The 16,266-nt window shown below is 59.6% G+C and overlaps 1 protein-coding gene across 6 annotated transcripts in view; it reads right to left on the bottom strand.

Annotated features, from left to right (window-relative positions):
• CCDC187 (coiled-coil domain containing 187) overlaps positions 1-16,266 on the bottom strand; it is a 53,116-nt gene that overhangs the window by 27,091 nt on the left and 9,759 nt on the right. For 5 of the 6 annotated variants that reach the window (XR_006059060.2, XM_042245468.2, XM_042245464.2 and 2 more), the window contains exons 4-8: positions 8,632-8,766; positions 6,585-7,747; positions 6,290-6,384; positions 2,227-2,789; positions 1,785-1,872 (exon numbers count right to left, since the gene is read on the bottom strand). Coding sequence is in view for 5 of the 6 variants with exons in the window: in XM_042245468.2 (XP_042101402.1) it covers positions 1,785-1,872; positions 2,227-2,789; positions 6,290-6,384; positions 6,585-7,747; positions 8,632-8,766 (2,044 nt within the window). In the remaining variant the exon portion in view is untranslated. The remainder of the gene's footprint in view (positions 1-1,784; positions 1,873-2,226; positions 2,790-6,289; positions 6,385-6,584; positions 7,748-8,631; positions 8,767-16,266) is intronic. The other variant, XM_042245467.2, reaches the window with a different exon arrangement.

The following is a 16,266-nucleotide window of genomic DNA, read 5'->3' as shown; positions in this document are numbered from 1 at the left end:
GCGGGGACGTACAGATGTCCACCTTGGAGCCTCCCATCCCCCCTCCCCTTCTCAAGGTCTAGACCGGGAGCTGGAGGGAAGGGCAAGGGCTGAAGGCGGCCAAGTCTGGCCCAATGCTGACCCCTACTGGTGGCAACAACTCCATTCCAGCTTCCCAGGTGGCGCTAGTGGTAATTAAAGAACTCGCCTGTTAGGAGACCTGGATTCGATCCCTGGGTCAGGAAGACCCCCCTGGAGGAGGACATGGCAACCCACCCCAGTATTCTTGCCTGGAGAATCCCATGGACAGAGGAGCCTGGCGGGCTACAGCCCATGGGGTCACAAAGAGTCGGACACGACTGAGCGGACACAGAGTCAGAACCTGACTGAGGCTGGGCCGGGGAGGGGATAGGAGGGAAGGGGAAGGGAGGGGAGGGGAGAGGAGGGGAGGGCTGGGGAGGGGAGGGGAGGGGAGGGAAGGGGAGGGGGGAGAGGCAGCGCAGGGGGAATGGGGTGCTACAGGCAACCCCCACCTCCTAGGGAGGACTCAGGCTGGGGGTGGGGTGTGCTTTCAGCACAGGCCTGGGATCTGCGCTGACCACCCCCCGACCCGTGCAAGGGCCTCCCCCGCCCCACTTGGGTTCCTGGCTCTCTGACCACGGCCACAGTCTCCACCCTCCACTGTCCTCTCTGTTCACGAGCACTGCACCCCCCAGGCGGCCCCCCAAGGCCCCAACCCGGGCACCGAGCCCAGGACACACCTGGCGAAGTGCATGGTAAGGATCCCCTCCCAGTATCTCTGGCCGGCCCCCTGGGAACACCCCCCGCCACTGGCCTGACCCCCTCTGGAACCCCCTCTCCCCCTTGGCTCTGAGCTCTGGAGCCTGAAGTCACAGAGCACCTGTGGCCACGCGAGGTGAGGGGGCATCCTGAGAGGGGCTGCCTGGCAGGGCGGGGGAGGGGATGGCTGCCCCAGGACAGAGGTGGCGGGGCCGGGGTGTCTGAGACCCTCCTGGGGCAGCGCTGGGAAGGCAGCCAATGGGGCTGGGGGCCAGGAGGGCACTGCTGGCCGGGGAGGAGGGCTGGACAGGGACTCACGCCTGCGGGAGCCGCCAGGCAGTGGGGCTGAAGTAACGGTTCTTGGGGTGGGAGCGGGCAGTCCTTGCAGGAGGAGATGGGGCCACAGCTGCTCAGTGAAGTCCAGGGGCTGACAAGGGCCCCAGGGCTGAGGGCACTGGGCAGCGACATTGGCTGCTGGGGGGGAGATGAGCTGGGAGACAGAGAGGCCAGGGGTGGGCACAGCTGCACGGCCGGGGGACCTGGTGTGAGGCTGGGCCCAGCAGAGCGTCCCCGGGACGGTGACTGCTAAGGCGGCCTCGCGGGCCCAGGCGGGGCTGGCTGGGACGAGAGCAGGGCTGCTGAGGGCCCCTGGTGCCCCTGCCCCAGGCCGGTCATCCGTCCTTAACCACTGATGAAAAGGGACCTGTGTGAAGTGGCCCCAGAGAAGGTCAGGGCTGGAGACGGGCCTGTTCAGGGGCTTGTGGGCAGGCGGTCCTGAGGATCTGACACTGGCAAGAGACCTAGATGGAGGGCCCCAGTCTCCACACCCCGGACACGACCAGCCTGCCAGCCACCTATGGACGCCTTGGCGACTGGGGCCCCAGGCGGCCCACTGAGCACAGCCCAGCCAGAGGCGTCCGAGGCCCGCCTCTCCCCAGGACAGGCCAGGAGCTGTGTCGCCCCGCTGGCCCGGCTGCGCCCGCCCCAGAGGCATGAGGTCGTTCAAGGGCAGCGCCCAGCCTTACCTCCCTGTGAAGGGGCTGAGGGCCTGGAAAGAAGCCACGTTTCTTGCCAGCCTCCTGTCCAGCTCGGAGCGTCCATTGTCCGTGAAACCTTTCGAGAGAGGAGCACCAGGACTTCACTTCCTACAGGCCGGCAGGGTGGGGAGGGGCTGCCGCTTTGCAGGGAGTGAGGTGGTCCCCTCGCGTCCCCCCGCATCCCCAAGGCAGGAGGCACAGGGGTCCTGCGCTCTCGCCCCTCTGCGGAGTTGGAGGTGGGGCGGGGAGGGCGCGGGACGTCAACCTAGGACCGGGGCCCACCCCTGCCCCAGCAGAGGCAAGGCGGTGACAGCAGGCACAGAGGGACAATGGCCGGGGTCTAGCCATCATCCCCCCTCAAGGGGAAGAGACCCAGGGGCAAGGAGAAAGTGGGGCCCCTGGCTGCCAGCGGGGCCTGGGGTAGCCCTACCTATGGGCTCGCTGGCATGGCGGGCCCTGGGGCTCGTACTCTGCAGCCGCTCCCAGCCAGGGCTCCAGTGCACCGTCTCCGTGTCCGGGAAGCCAGGGGTGGAGAGAAGTGGCCTGGCCCGCAGCTCTGCCCAGTCCCAGGGCGCCCTTTGGCCCACGTTGGGCACCAGGGCTCTGGGGCAGGCCGGCGTGCTGGAGCCGGAGGGCAGCGGCCCTGGGCCAGGCCCCACCAGCGCGTCCATTGCCTCGGAGCGGCGCAGCTTGTCCGTCAGGACGTCGATCCGCTGCTTCAGGATGTTGGCCATGGTCTCCAGGGCCTGCAGCCGGGCCTGCTTGTATCGGAAGTGCAGGGGGCCCGGCATGCCCAGGCGCTCCGATTCCTCAGGGTCCAGGTAGATGCAGAGCCCCGGGCTCCGGCAGTGCATACTCAGGTCCTGGAACTTCAGGGGCCCCAGGGAGGAGCTGGCTGGCATCAGCAGGGGCGCGCCCTCCCAGCCATCTTGGGAGCCTCCCACCTCCAGAGTCTTGGTGGGGTTCAAGGCTCTGTTCAAACACAGGCAGAAGCTGCAGGGAGAGAAGGGACAGGGATCAGCCTGAGGGGCGGCGATCGTTTCCATGCGCGTGGGAGACACAGGTGTACAGGGGTGCACGTGGAAGCAGCTTCCGGGCCAGGCCCAGTGTCTCTTCACTGCGTCCGTTTGTGACCGTGGTGATCACGACGGACCGCGCGCACCTATTAGAAGGAAGGAGGCTGGTTGGCAATGATTTCCTGGATATGACCCCAGAAGCGCTGGTAACAAAACAACAAACGGGCCACTCGGGCTACTTCAGAGTTAAAAACACGTGTGTGTCAAAAGACCCCATCAGCAGAATGAAAACACAGCCTTCTCGACTGCCTGCTTTTGCATTCCAATCTCCTTTGATGAAAAGGACATCGTTTTATAGTGTTAGTTCTAGAAGGTCTTGTAGGTCTTCATAGAACTAGTCAACTTCAGCTTCTTTGACATCAGTGGTTGGGGCATAGACTTGGATTACTGTGACGTCGAATGGTTTGCCTTGGAAACGAACCAGGATCTTTCTGTTGTTCCTGAGGTTGCCTCCAAGTACTGCATTTCAGACCCTCTTGTTGACTATGAGGGCTACTCCAGTTCTCCTAGGAGACTCTTGCCCACAGTAGCAGACATAATGGTTATCTGAATTAAATTCTCCCATTCCTGTCCATTTTAGTTCACTGATGCCTAAGATTTTGATACTCACTCTTGCCATCTCCTGCTTGACCATGTCCAACTTACCTCGATTTATGGACCTAACATTCCAGATTCCTATGCAATATTGTTCTTTACAGCATCAGACTTTTTACTTCACCAACCAGACACATCCACAGCTGAGCGTTGTCTCTGCTTCGGCCCAGCCACTTCATTCTTTGTGGAGCTGTTAGTAATTGCCCTCTGCCTTTTCCCAGTAGCACACTGGATACCTTCTGACCCAGGGGAGATCATCTTCTGGTGTCCTATCTTTTGCATTTTCATACTGTCCATGGTGTTCTCGAGGCAAGGACACTGGAGTAGCTTGCCATTGCCTTCTCCAGTGGACCACATTTAGTCAGATCTCTTCAGTATGACCTGTCCATCCGGGTGCCTCTGCACGGCATGGCTCATAGCTTCACTGAGTTTTGCAAGCCTCTTCACCATGACAAGGCTGTGATCCATGAAGAGGATGTTATTCGTATTTTAAGTGAAATGTTTGTAAGTGAAAAAAAAGGACACAGTGAAGCAAGATGAAGGACCTAGAGCTGCCCCGCCCATGGAGATGGACGTCCCCCAGCGTCATGTCCAGCCAGAGGAGCTGCACAGCAAGGACCCCTGCAGCCTCTCCGATGGGGGGCTGCCCATGGCGCGGCAGGCGACACGGGCGTTCAGTGTGTGCATGCTCAGTTTGGGCCTGTGTCCTCATCTGGGTGTGACCAGACACCAACCCTGAGAAGTTAAAAAGAGATGCAGACCCTGGGCTTCCCTGCGGCCCCCGAGTCTGGGGATGTGGCCCAGGGACGTGCACTTTTAAGATGAATGAAGCAAAACGGAGCCAGAGAGAGAAACTTCCAGGAGCCAGGGGTCAGGGGAGGTTGTCCAATCCACTGAGGTGAGCGGCTGCAGAGAGGGGTGGGTGCTGAGCTCCAAGGGGTCCAGCCCAAAGCCCCCTCCCAGAACCCTGGCTGCCAAAGGTGCACCCAGGATGCAGGTTCAGAGCAAGCGCAGGGCAGGCAGCTCCTGGTGGGGCGGGGCCTTGCGGGGACCCCTGTCCTCAGCCCCTCTGGGTCCGCTCCTCCCCGCCGGCCACAAGTGGATGACGCTGCCGGAATCCGGCTGTGAGCTCCTTGTCACATTGCCCTCCCCTCATCACCAGGCAGGTGGCCAGGAAGTGGCTGGCCCTGGCCGGAAGCTCCCAGGGCACTGCCCACAGCTCTTCGCCATGGGGACGAGCACTGGGAAGGGCAGCCTCCGGGGAGCCTGGACGCTCAGTCGCCCAGAAAGGCGGTGGGAGGCCTCCCACCCTGCACTTCAAGATGCTGCCCGGGGAGGCACCGCCTGTACAGCTGCCCCCGAGAAAGGAAGGGACACTGCAGTGAAAGCCGAGAGAACATGACCACAAGGCGGGAGCACGGGGAGGTGTGGGCGAGGACGGGGACAGACGGCTTTCCTGCCCTGCTGGTGGGGATGTAGAAAGCTGCAGCTGCAGCCAGCACAGCCCAGCAGTGCCCCCGTGAGTGAGACACAGAGGTACCACGGGACCGGACAGCTCTCCTCCTGGGTGCGCGCACAGGAGAGCTGAAAACAGGTGCTCAGGTGTTTCAGTCAGAGCGGCCGAAAGGGGGGAACGAGCTGCCTATGGGTGTGCAAAATGTGGGAGATGCCCCAGTGGAATATTACTCAGCCATGAAAAGGAAGGAAGTCCTGACGCAGGCTGGAACACTGGTGAACGTGGAAAACACGCTCAGAGGAGGGAGTCAGGCACAGAGGCCCTAAGAAGAGGTGAGTCCAGCCAGCCAGAATGGCCAGCATCAAAAAAGCCACCAACAGTAAATGCTGGAGAGGGTGTGGAGAGAAGGGAACCCTCCTCCACTGTCGGTGGAAATGTAAATTGGTACGACCACTGCAGAGTACAGCAGGGAGGCGCCTCAAAACACTAAAAACAGAGCTACCATATGACCTTATGTCCTGGGCATAGGGTAGTCCTGGGCCATGCTAGTCCTGGGCATTTCTCTGGAAAAAAAAAAAAAAAAAAGTGATCCAAAAGGATACATGCAACCCAGTGTTCACTGCAGCACAATTTACAGCAGGCAAGACATGGAAGCTACCTAGATGTCCATCAACAGAGGATTGGATAAGGACGATGTGGTGCATATACACACGGGATGTTACGGCCATCAAACAACGAGATAATGCCACCTGCAGCCACGTGGAGGGACCTAGAGAGCGTCACACTGAGTGAGGCCAGTCAGACAGAGAAGGAGAAATATCGTATGACGCCCCTTACATGAGGAATCTTAAAAAAAGACACGAAGGAACTTACAAAACAGAAAGAGACTCACAGACTCAGAGAATGAACTGACAGTTGCCCGGAGGAAAGATGAGGGGAGGGGATAGTTAGGGAGCTCGGGATGGACATACACATGCTGCTGTATTTTAAACGGATAAGCAACAAGGACCTCCTATATAGTACATGGGGAACAGGTGAATCCATAAGGACGGACAGCAGATTGGGGATGCCTCAGGGCTCAGGGGAGGAGTGAGGGGGGTGACTGTGAACGGGAACCGCATTTCCTTTCAGGTGATGAAATGTTTTGGGACTACACGGAGGTGGTGGTTGGTTTCAAAATGTTGTGAATGTACTAAGGGCCCCTGAATAGTTCAGCTTATAAAGGTTAACTTTACGTGACAGCAATCTCACCTCAGTGGAAACCGACCCAGCCCTGATCACAGGCTCTGTGCAGCTCTGGACCGAGCGAGCCAACCCCTGCCCGGGACAGCCCCCCAGGAAGTCCAGCCCCGGCCGCTCACACCCACCTGCCTGGGGCCTCCTGGTCCCCCAGCACCATACCGGAAGTCACCTTGCTCCACTGCAGCACCGGCGCCCCCGGCCCGGCGGCAGCTTCCAGATCCTAAAGCAAACAAGGATGTTGTCAGCCCCAGCCCAGCCGCAAGACCCCAGACCCTGTCTCAGCCTTGGAGCTGGCCCCGGCCTCCGCGGGAATCACAGGCTGGTCCCTTCTTGGGGGAGGGTGGGCAGAAACGGAGGCAATGGGGTCCCCGCAAAGCCGCATGGAGGCCAGGGGAGCTGGGTGTCCGAGCTGCCACATACCCTGGACTGTGCCGCGTGCGGGACGAAGGTCACAATGCCGGGGGTCGTCTGGGAGACCACGGGGACGGCTCTGCCCAGCATGGCCTCCCTCTGCTTCCTGTGGGCGCCCTGGAGCCTCTGGTTTCTGAGCTCCAGCGAGTGCATGGCTGAGGCCTTCTCCTCGAGGGCCTGCCGCCGCCAGGCTGCAGTCTTCTGGCGCATGAACTCACGCAGGGACTCAGAGCCATGGAGGGGGCCCAGGGCCCCCCGGGGCTGGGGGCAAGGCCGAGGTGGCCGCACCTCGTTCTCCTTCTCAGGCACGTTCCGAAGCGCACCCTGGCTGGGCCTTGGCCAGGCGAGCTTGGCCCCCGAGGGGGTCCGCAGGGGACCCCGGCCCTGATACAGGGGGCTGGGCCCCTGTGTGAAGGAGGCGCTCCAGGGTCGCCAGGTGGGTTGGCTCGGTCTTTCCAGAGGGCTCCATGGCCTTGGGGTGGGGGCTGCCGGGTCTTCACAAGCAGTCCAGGCCCTCTGTGGACCCCGGGCCTGTCCGGCCGAGGCGCTCCAGGACCGCTGCAGGAAGGGGACCCACCTTTCGGGGGGGCTCCCGGGCCTCTGCAAGGAGAGGTTTCGTCCTTGGAACGCCCAGGTCTTTGGGGGGCAGGAGGCCTGCCTGGCCGAGGCGCTCCAGGGCCGCTGGGGGAAGGAGTTCAGCCCTTCGGTGGGGCTCATGCGTCTCTGGAAGGAGGTGTCCCGTCCTGGGGCCGCCCAGGTCCTATGTGGATAGGACTCCCACCCGGCCACAGGGCTCCAGCGCTGTGCGGCAGGGAGGCTCCCAGCCCTCTCGGAGGTGGGCAGCCCGTCCGTCGGGGCCCCAGGGCTCTTCCAGAAGGAGCCCCGGAAGTCTGGGGGTTTCCAGGGGCCTGGCCGCCTCCTCCCTGCCAGGTCATGCAGCTCCAGCCCTCGGCTCGTGTGACGGGCCCGGGCCAGCTCCAGCCCGGCCTGGATTTGCTGGCGGAGGTCTCGAAGGACGGCCATAGCAGCCTGGATGTTCACGGGTGGATCGCGGGAAGCCAGGGTGGGCACATTGGCTGAGGGCATCTGCGGGTCACTGTGGACAGAGGCTGGACTTGGCGTCTGGGGGTGGACAGGGGAGCTCTCGGTGGCGCCAACCTTCTTGCTGTGATCTGCAAAGACAGGCAGTCGCGGGGCTGCCAGGAGGAGCAGAGCCGCCGCCAGAGACCACCCCCCCAGAGGAGCAGAGCCCCCCGAGACCCACCCCCAGAGGAGCAGAGCCCCCCAGAGACCACCCCTCCGGAGGAGCAGAGCCCCCCAGAGACCACCCCCCCCGGCTCTGTACTCAACATCCACTCGCCCCCGAGACCACCCCCCTGGAGGAGCAGAGCCCCCCAGAGACCACCCACCCCTGGCTCTGTCCTCAACATCCACTCGCAGAAGCCCTCTGGGGGCAGATGCCACGTCTGGGTGACTCATGGCTGTGCCCAGGAGTCTGGCAGAGAGCCACCCTCTCTGAACATGTCGAAAACTGAGTGTGTGAGTGTGTGGGTGTGGGTGTGTGTGAGTGAGTGTGAGAGTGTGTGTTTGAGTGTGTGTGACTGCGAGTGTGTGTGTGAGTGTGAGTGTGAGTGTGTGTGAGTGTGGGTGTGTGAGTGAGAGTGAGCGTGAGTGTGTGTGAGTGTGTGTGAGTGTGAGTGTGTGAGTGTGTGTGTGTGGCGGGGGGCAGGGGGGCAGACGTCTCCTGGGAGCCACTCTGGCTACAGGCCTGCATCTCTAGGTCAGGACAGGCTGGTGGTCGTGCTCTGCCTTCCAGGAGCAGAAATTTGCTTCTCAGGGACAGAAACCCTCTTTTTGGTTTTTTTAAACGCTGTGACTCCCCGAAGCCCCTGTCTGCTGGTGGGTTTGGCGGGCATCTGACAGGTCTCTGGGGGAATGGGTGCCGCACCCACACCCCAATGCCATTGCCACCTGGGCGTCTCTCCCCCGGCGCCCACCCCCCACCCGCAAGATGCCACACGGAGCGGAGCAGAGTCCAGGCGGAGACACAAGGTACCTAATTCTGCGATGGGGGCCTGGTCTCTCAAGGGGACCTTGCTCTGGAACCTGGGAAGGGCAGGCGGGGGCCCCAGCAGCACCCTCACCAGAGCTTGTCCTTTCCTCCAGGCACGAACACCAACCAACTCAGAATCTTAAAGAGAAAACACATATACAGCCAGGTGCCCAGGGCCCTCCGCGTGCCAGCCCAAGGGGAGGGCTGGCAGCTCCTCACAGAGCCAGGAGACCAGGTCACACACTCCCGGAGGGGACAGGGTGAAAACCCTTGGGTCCAGGCCACTCTGGCGCTGGGCCATACCCCAGCCATTAGCCAGCATCCTGGGCAAAGTTGAGTCTCAGGATGACCTGGACATGTGACCTGATTTCTCTGGCCCTCAGGGGAAATAAAACGTACTCCCTATGGGTTTCTCTGTGAAAACACTGAACGCAGGCCCTCGAGCACCACATGCGCTCTGTAAAGGCTGGTCAGTAGCAAAGACAATCGCTTGCACACCCAGAGCTCAAAGGGGGGGCGGCGGCACTGTCGATAATCACTTGCCCTGAACCAGAGGAAACTAATTTGTTTTTAAACTGGTGAGAGCGGGGATCAGGGTAGGAATCAAAGCAGCTGTTGCCGAGAAAAGGGGAAATAGAAGGCTGAATTTCTCTTTTCTTTCCTGAGAACAAAGAAGATAAAAAGAGCAGTGAGCAGGCACGATCACTCCTCGTTCTTACCTGGTCCTAGTCGGTAGTCTGTGACTGAGGTCGCTTCTCCGCCCTCTAACTCTGCAGGAGCTCATTCTGAACCTACTATCCTTTAGTGTCAGTCACTCAGTCATGTCCGACTCTGTGACCCAACGGACTGTAGCCCACCAGGCTCCTCTGTCCACGGGATTCCCCAGGCAAAAATACTGGAGGGAGTTGCCATTCCCTTCTCCAGGGGATCTTCCTGACCCAGGGATCGAACCCAGGTCCCTTGCACAGAAGGCAGATTCTCTCCTGTCTGAGCCACCAGGGAAGCCGTGCTATCCTTAAACTCGATGCTGATCACCTCCTGTTCCTGGTGCTCCCCTTTACAGCACTCTTTTGCAGGCCACCTCTTGGAGGTCTCTTTTTGCCTTACAGGAAGGAGGTCACAGTACTACACGTGAAAGACGAAGGACCCAGCTACTGGACTACCTGACACCAGCCTGTGACTGTTTCTGAAACAATGCAAGAGGAACAAGAAGGAGAGCACAGGATCCTCCGTCTCTGCTCTGTAGCACCGACCCCTGACGGTGAGCCCTCCTCTATGCAATCTCCAGGTTCCTCCTGGAAGTGGGGCACAGTTCTCGAGGCACAGACCTGCTGTGTTCTCTGCCTCCTCCCACTGAGGATTAAAGCCACCCTTTCCTCCAAACAAACTGGCTCTGTCTGTTTTTATTTGGCTTTGTTGGGCAGAGAAAGCTCAAGATTTTGGTGGCAGCAAAGCCACCCAGGGCGGCAGGATGAGGGGTCCAGACAGTGTGTGGAGACAAACAGCCACCACAGCCCAGACATAAACACTTTCTTTAATAAATGCCATCACGTCACAAACATCATTTATCACGGATTTACTTTGTAATCCCAAGTCACCCTCACCAATTGCCATTAGCAGCCCCACCATCATAACAAACCCAACCACAAGGGCCCTGGCAGAGGCAGAGGCAGGAAGCAGTGGCCGACCTTGGGCACTTACGCACACGCTTACACACACACACACACACACACACACACACACACACACACACACACACACACGGCAGGGAGCCTGCCCAGGCAGCACCCCAGGAAAACGAAACTACCCAGACCAAGATTTGTCCTGGGGGCATTTCTGCCCGAAGACGGGGCCTCACAGCAGAGATCACCCGCCTAGCACATCCTGCTCCCTAGACTCGGCGCCCTCCCCAGGCCCAGACTGAGACTTGGGTCACTGGCCTGAGGACGGAGTTCCATGAAAGGGAAGGGCGACTCAGAGCCACGCCCCCAGAGGCCATGCCTTCCAGAGGCCAAGCCCCAGGAAGGAGCGAGGCCGTGACCACGCCCTCTGCAAAGCCACGCCCCTGGAAGAGTCCTCCAGACACGCCCCCTCCTCTGCGACCACGCCCTCTGCCCCAGGCTCCTGGGGTAGCCCAGGAGGAGAGGTGTCCGGGAGTCCCAGGAAAGTGAAAGTATTAGTCTCTCAGCCCTGTCTGACTCTCAGCGACCCCATGGACTGTAGCCCGCCAGGCTCGTCTGTCCATGGGATGCTCCAGGCCAGAATACTGGAGTGGGAAGTCATTCCCTTCTCCAAGGGATCTTCCCGACCAGGAATCGGGACCACCTGCATTAAGCAGGTGGGTTCTTTACCAACATCACCACCTGGGAAGCCCCTGTCTAACCAGTGAAAAAGTGAAAGTCGCTCACTTGTGTCCGGCTCTTTGTGACCCCATGGACTGTCCATGGAATTCTCCAGGCCAGAATACTGGAGTGGGTAACCTATCTCTTTTCCAGGGGATCTTCCCGACCCAGGGATCAAATCCAGGTCTCCTGCATTGCAGGCAGATTCTTTACCAGCTGAGCCACAAGACATGGCGCCTCCGTTCTCCAGCTACAGGCCTTGAGCAAGTGACCACTTCCTTGTACCTCAATTTCCCCATCTGTACGCATCTCTCCACAAGGATGAAAAAGTGGAGCAGTCACCCCCACTGCAGGAGTTTCCCAGAAAGGTCAGGCTTCTGCTGACCAGGGCTGAGTCCGGAACTGCCCACCTGCCTGCCACGTTTGACCTATGAGGGGGACCTTGGGGGGTGGGCTCCCCAGCGAGGGTCCTGCATCCTGAATCCCAAAGCTTTAGCACTGCACAGAAAAGGCCACACTTGCTGGGTGGGGCCCTGAGCAGGGACCACGCTGGGTGAGGAGGGGCCCGCAGGCCCCTCTGAACACCCCCACCCGCAGGCCCCGACATCACTGGCTTCCCCATTAGCCGGCCAGAGGGGTCCAGGTCAATAAATGGGCCCTGGTGGGCACGTTTTTCCTTCCGCAGAGCAGTTTAATGGCAATTAATTTTTTTACGAGAGGATTTTTAATCTGTGGAAATGGATGAAGTCCCCAAGTGCCCTGTCAAAGTTCCAGGGCCAACCTAATCTATGATAAAAAATGCAAAGTGAGGAGCTATAATCTGAAATTAAATATCGGGCTTCATTTTCCCTCAGCCCGGATGGATGAATATTTTATAACTATTGTGATTTAATTTTTTGTTAACTACAGCAAATTTCTAATTCATCCAATTCCCAAGTCCTGTGGCTCTGACCTCTGAACCCAAACTCATCTCTTCTTAGCCCAGCTGTGACTTCGTCACTGACAGAGACTAATGGTCAGCTCTGTCAGGGTGACGCGGCGGCTACGGTGATGAATGCCGCCCGTGGCACGCCCTTTTGACCCAGTGTCAGGCAGAAGGCAGGTCATTTTTCAAAGGAGCCATTAAAATAAAACAAACCCCACGGTCTAGGAGCAGGGGAAACATGCGGGAAATTGTTATACTTTGTGCCTGTTCAGTGGCCTGTCTCCAGGCATCCCTCACTCTTCCCAGTGGAGGTTTGGCCAGCGTGCCCCCGCATTGCTCTGGGCCCACCTCCATTGAGGCACAAAGGAGGACAGTCACTCAGTCCGCTGGAACTGTGGGTTTGCCCAAGGGCAGAGGAGGCAGGCATCTGAAGATGTGGGCAGACCTCACTGTGGCACTCCCCTCCAGGACTGCGATATCATGCCCGGGGGAAACTGAGGCACAGAGATGCTGAAAAACAGCTCCAACACCAGTGTTGCTTACTTCGAGCAAGATCTGGGTCCCCACAGAGCAGACCTCAGCCCCCGAGGGCTCGCCCCACCTGGGGGAGGCTCTCAATTGGTGTCCCCAAATCTGTGGTGTGGTGGTCCCAGAGCCCAGGCCCTGAGGGTGGGCCTGCAGAAGGCCTCCAGGCGTGGGTCCAAGTGTGCACAGCTGGGCTCTCTCAGGCGGTGAGCGCAGGGCTGGAGCCAACCCTGTTTGGCCTGTGTGACCCCGGGCAGGCTGGTGAACCTCTCTGAGCCTGTTTCCTCATCTACAAAATGGGAGCGAGCCCGTCTGCCTCCGAGGACAGTTACACGAGCCGCTGTTGCCTGCGTGCTTGGCACACACAGGCAGAGGGAGCCCAGCCCTGAGCGTGTCACCCCATTCCACCCAGGCTGTTCTGAAGGAAGGCCCAGAAGAAGGCTGCCCACTCTGCTCCACAGCCCACATCCAGCTCATTCACCCCACAGTCTCCACGAACCGGCCAGGCTGGGCACCTGGGTCTTCGCTGGACACAACCTCATGACCCACCCTCGGGGAGACACCTGAGTTAGGAATTTCTCTGCGACCAAGAGGCCCAGCACCACCATGACTCCTGCACAGAACTCTCAAGCAGCTGACGCATCCTCCCCGAGGGGCTGTGGAAAGTGGGCACTGCCTGGCCTTTCCTCCCACCAGGCACGCCAGGGGAAGCCGGCCTCCTGGGCTCCCTGCCTGGTGTCTACATTCCAAGCCAGGTGACAGGGAGACTCATCCCTCAGTCACGCTTTCCGCCGTTGACGGCCACAAAACGGCCACGGCTTGTCCGGTGATGCCGAGTCACGAGAAAGCAAGCACGTCCATCAACCAGCACCTCGCCTGCCCCCCGCTTTGTGCCCGCCTTTCCAAGGCGCAGCCAGGCAGCACCTGCCATCTGGGTTCCAGAAACAAGCCACGTGCCTGCCTCCTGAGCCTGGACCTTAACGTCCTGTCCCCAAGCCCTGCCGGGCCCCGCTCCCAAAGACACTACCTGTGTCTTTGGCAGCTCTCCTAGGGGCAGGCGGCCTGGGGGCCTTCTCTGTTTTGCAAGAACTACTTTTCATCCTTTTGGTTTTTTCCTGTGCAACTTCACCGAGAGGAGAAGAGGGAAGCAAGGGAGAGAAGGATGAGTAGCAATACCGCACACGGGTCAGCCTGCTCTCCAGCCCCTGACTGTCCCCGCAGGCTGCCCCCTGCCCCACCGGGGAAATCCCCTGCAGGGCTGGGCTCGCCTCGCCCTCCCTCACAGCCCTGACTGTGCACCAATCCCCAGAACCCCTGAGCACAGTCCCCGGTGTGAGCTGGCCCACAGCGCTTATGTTTGTTGAGTGAATAAATGACTGGATAGGCCCACTAGCAAAGCAGCGGCAAGCAGCTAGCCAGATGGGACATCAGCTCATCAGGGAGAGGCTGTTGTTGTTCAATCGCTCAGTCGTGTCTGCCTCTTTGCGACCCTGTGGACTGCAGCACTCCAGGCCTCTCTGTCCTCAACTATCCCCTGGAGTGTGCTCAAATTCATGTCCATTGAGTCAGTGATGCTGTCCAACCATCTCAGTCTCTGTTGCCTCCTTCTCCTCCTGCCCTCAGCATCAGGGTTTTTCCAGTGAGTCAGCTCTTTGTATCAGGTGGCCAAAATATTGGAGCTTCAGCTTCAGCATCAGTCCTTCCAGTGAATATTCAAGGTTGATTTCCTTTAGGATTGATTGGTTTGATCTCCTCACAGTCCAAGAGACTCTTGAGAGTCTTTTCCAGCAACATAATTCAAAAGCATCAATTCTTTGGCACTCAGCCTTCTTTAAGCGCCAACTCTCACATCTGTACACGACTATTGGAAAAACCGTAGCTTTGACTATACGGACCTTTGCTGGAAAAGTGATGTCTCTGCTCTTTAATATGCTGTCAAGAAACAAGTGTCTTTTAATTTCATGACTGTAGTCACCATCTGCAGTGATTTTAGAGCCCAAGAAAATCAAGTCAGCCACTGTTTCCACCGTTTCCCCATCTATCTGCCATGAAGTGATGGGATCGGAAGCCATGATCTTAGTTTCCTGAATGTTCAGGGAAAGCAGTGTGCACCAGACCCAGAGGGGCCTTGGCACTGCGGGGCTGCCCCAACTGGATGGGCGGGGACAGGAGAACCAAGTCCCGCAGCCGGCACGGGGGCCCGCTGCCCAAAGGCCAGTGTTCAGCCTGGCCCCTCTCTGTTTGACCTCATTCATCTCTGTCCCCTGCTGGGTTGGGGGCGGCATCTGGGAAACCAAATGGCCACCCAGCTGGTGAGCCGTGAGAGCCGGGCCCGGCCCAGCGTGTCCCCAGGAGGCCCGGGGAGCATGCGAAGAAAGGAATCAGGCCTCAGGGACTCCCAGGTCTCTGCAGAGCAGCAGGGGCCTGGCCTTGGCTTGTCCCTCCGGCCTCAGCAGGAGCAGCCTCAAGCCCCAGGTTCACACGAAAGGACAAACCCCGTAGGATTTCACTCATATGAAGTCCCTAGGGGGGTCAAACCCCTGGAAACAAAGTGACTTTGTACATAAACATAGTAAAAATGGTAAACTCTGTGTGTGCCTGTAGCTGTGTCCGACTCTTGAGACTCCATGGACTGTGGCCCACCAGGCTTCTCTGTCCATGGGATTTCCCAGGCAAGAGTACTGCAGTGCGTTGCCATTTCCTACTCCAGGGGGATCTTCCCAATCTAGTGATCAAATCTGCATCTCTAAACTTTATGTGTATTTTGCCACAATTAAAACAAAAAAAAAAAAGACCAGGCCCTGACCCATGCCCTGCTTCCGGAGGATTCTAAAACGAGGAAGGGCTGGTGACTGATGCCACTGGGCACTGAGCTCCTGGAGAGACCATGACCGGGTCATGATTGTAGCCGAGAGGCCCCAGCAGCCTCCGTGTGGGGGATGGGGACAGTGGCCTGCGGGACGAGCCAAGGCCATCGAGGTCCTCTGTCCCCAAGGGGAGAGACCAGGGAGTTCAAGTGAGCCACCGCCCTTCCGGGGAGCCGCCAGGGTCCACGATCAGGCCACAGCTGGGCCAGAGAGAGGCTCTGCCTCTTGGCTTCACACGGCCGGCGCCCCTCCCTCTACCTGGGGCTGCACTTGGCTCGAACCTCTGGCTGGGCAGACCAGAAGCGGGGGTGTCGCTGCCAGCCAGAGGATGTTGACTCAAGTGTCGACCAACCCTCATCCCACCCTACCCACCACAGCACCGCCAGGATAGGTGACGGACCCCTGAGGGCCTGACTCTTGAAAACCCTGCCCAGAGACCCCCGAAGCCTCGGGCCTCCACGGCAGCCTGACCTCAGCTCCTGAGCCCTCTCCCCGCCCCTTCCTGGGGTCTCCAGAATCCTGCTGGACTATAGAGGCGGCCCCTCCACCTGGTGCCCACCCCACAAACTGAGCAGGCAGTCAGTGCCCAGACCTGCCGAGGTCTCCCTGCCAGAGCCTTCCAACTGTCCTACGGCGGCAATGACCAGGTTCCTTAGCCCTGGGAGCGGCTCCAGAGCACCCCCCCCCAACTCAGAGTCACCCCTCCTGCCTGCTGAGTGGGCCAGAGTCTGCTGGGCTCTGGGTCCCTGGACCCTTCCTCCCCATCTGGAAGCCTGCCAGTCCAGTGTCAGCCCTCCAGCTTCTCCCAGGCTGGGCAAGGTCACCTGTGGGGCAGGTCGGCAATGCCTTCTGCCTGCAGAACGGGCCAGCAAGCCCAGGAGCTGATGGGAGCTGAACGGCCTCAAGCCCAGACTGTGGCCGGCCTGTGGTCATGCTGTGCAGAGCAGCTCAGCCAGCGGATGTCCTTGCCCGGGGCCCC

The sequence above is a fragment of the Ovis aries genome, chromosome 3 (assembly GCF_016772045.2).
Source record: "Ovis aries strain OAR_USU_Benz2616 breed Rambouillet chromosome 3, ARS-UI_Ramb_v3.0, whole genome shotgun sequence".
Lineage (NCBI taxonomy): Eukaryota > Metazoa > Chordata > Mammalia > Artiodactyla > Bovidae > Ovis > Ovis aries.
Note: the sequence above shows the minus strand (reverse complement) of the source record. Positions and strands in the feature narration are given on the sequence as shown.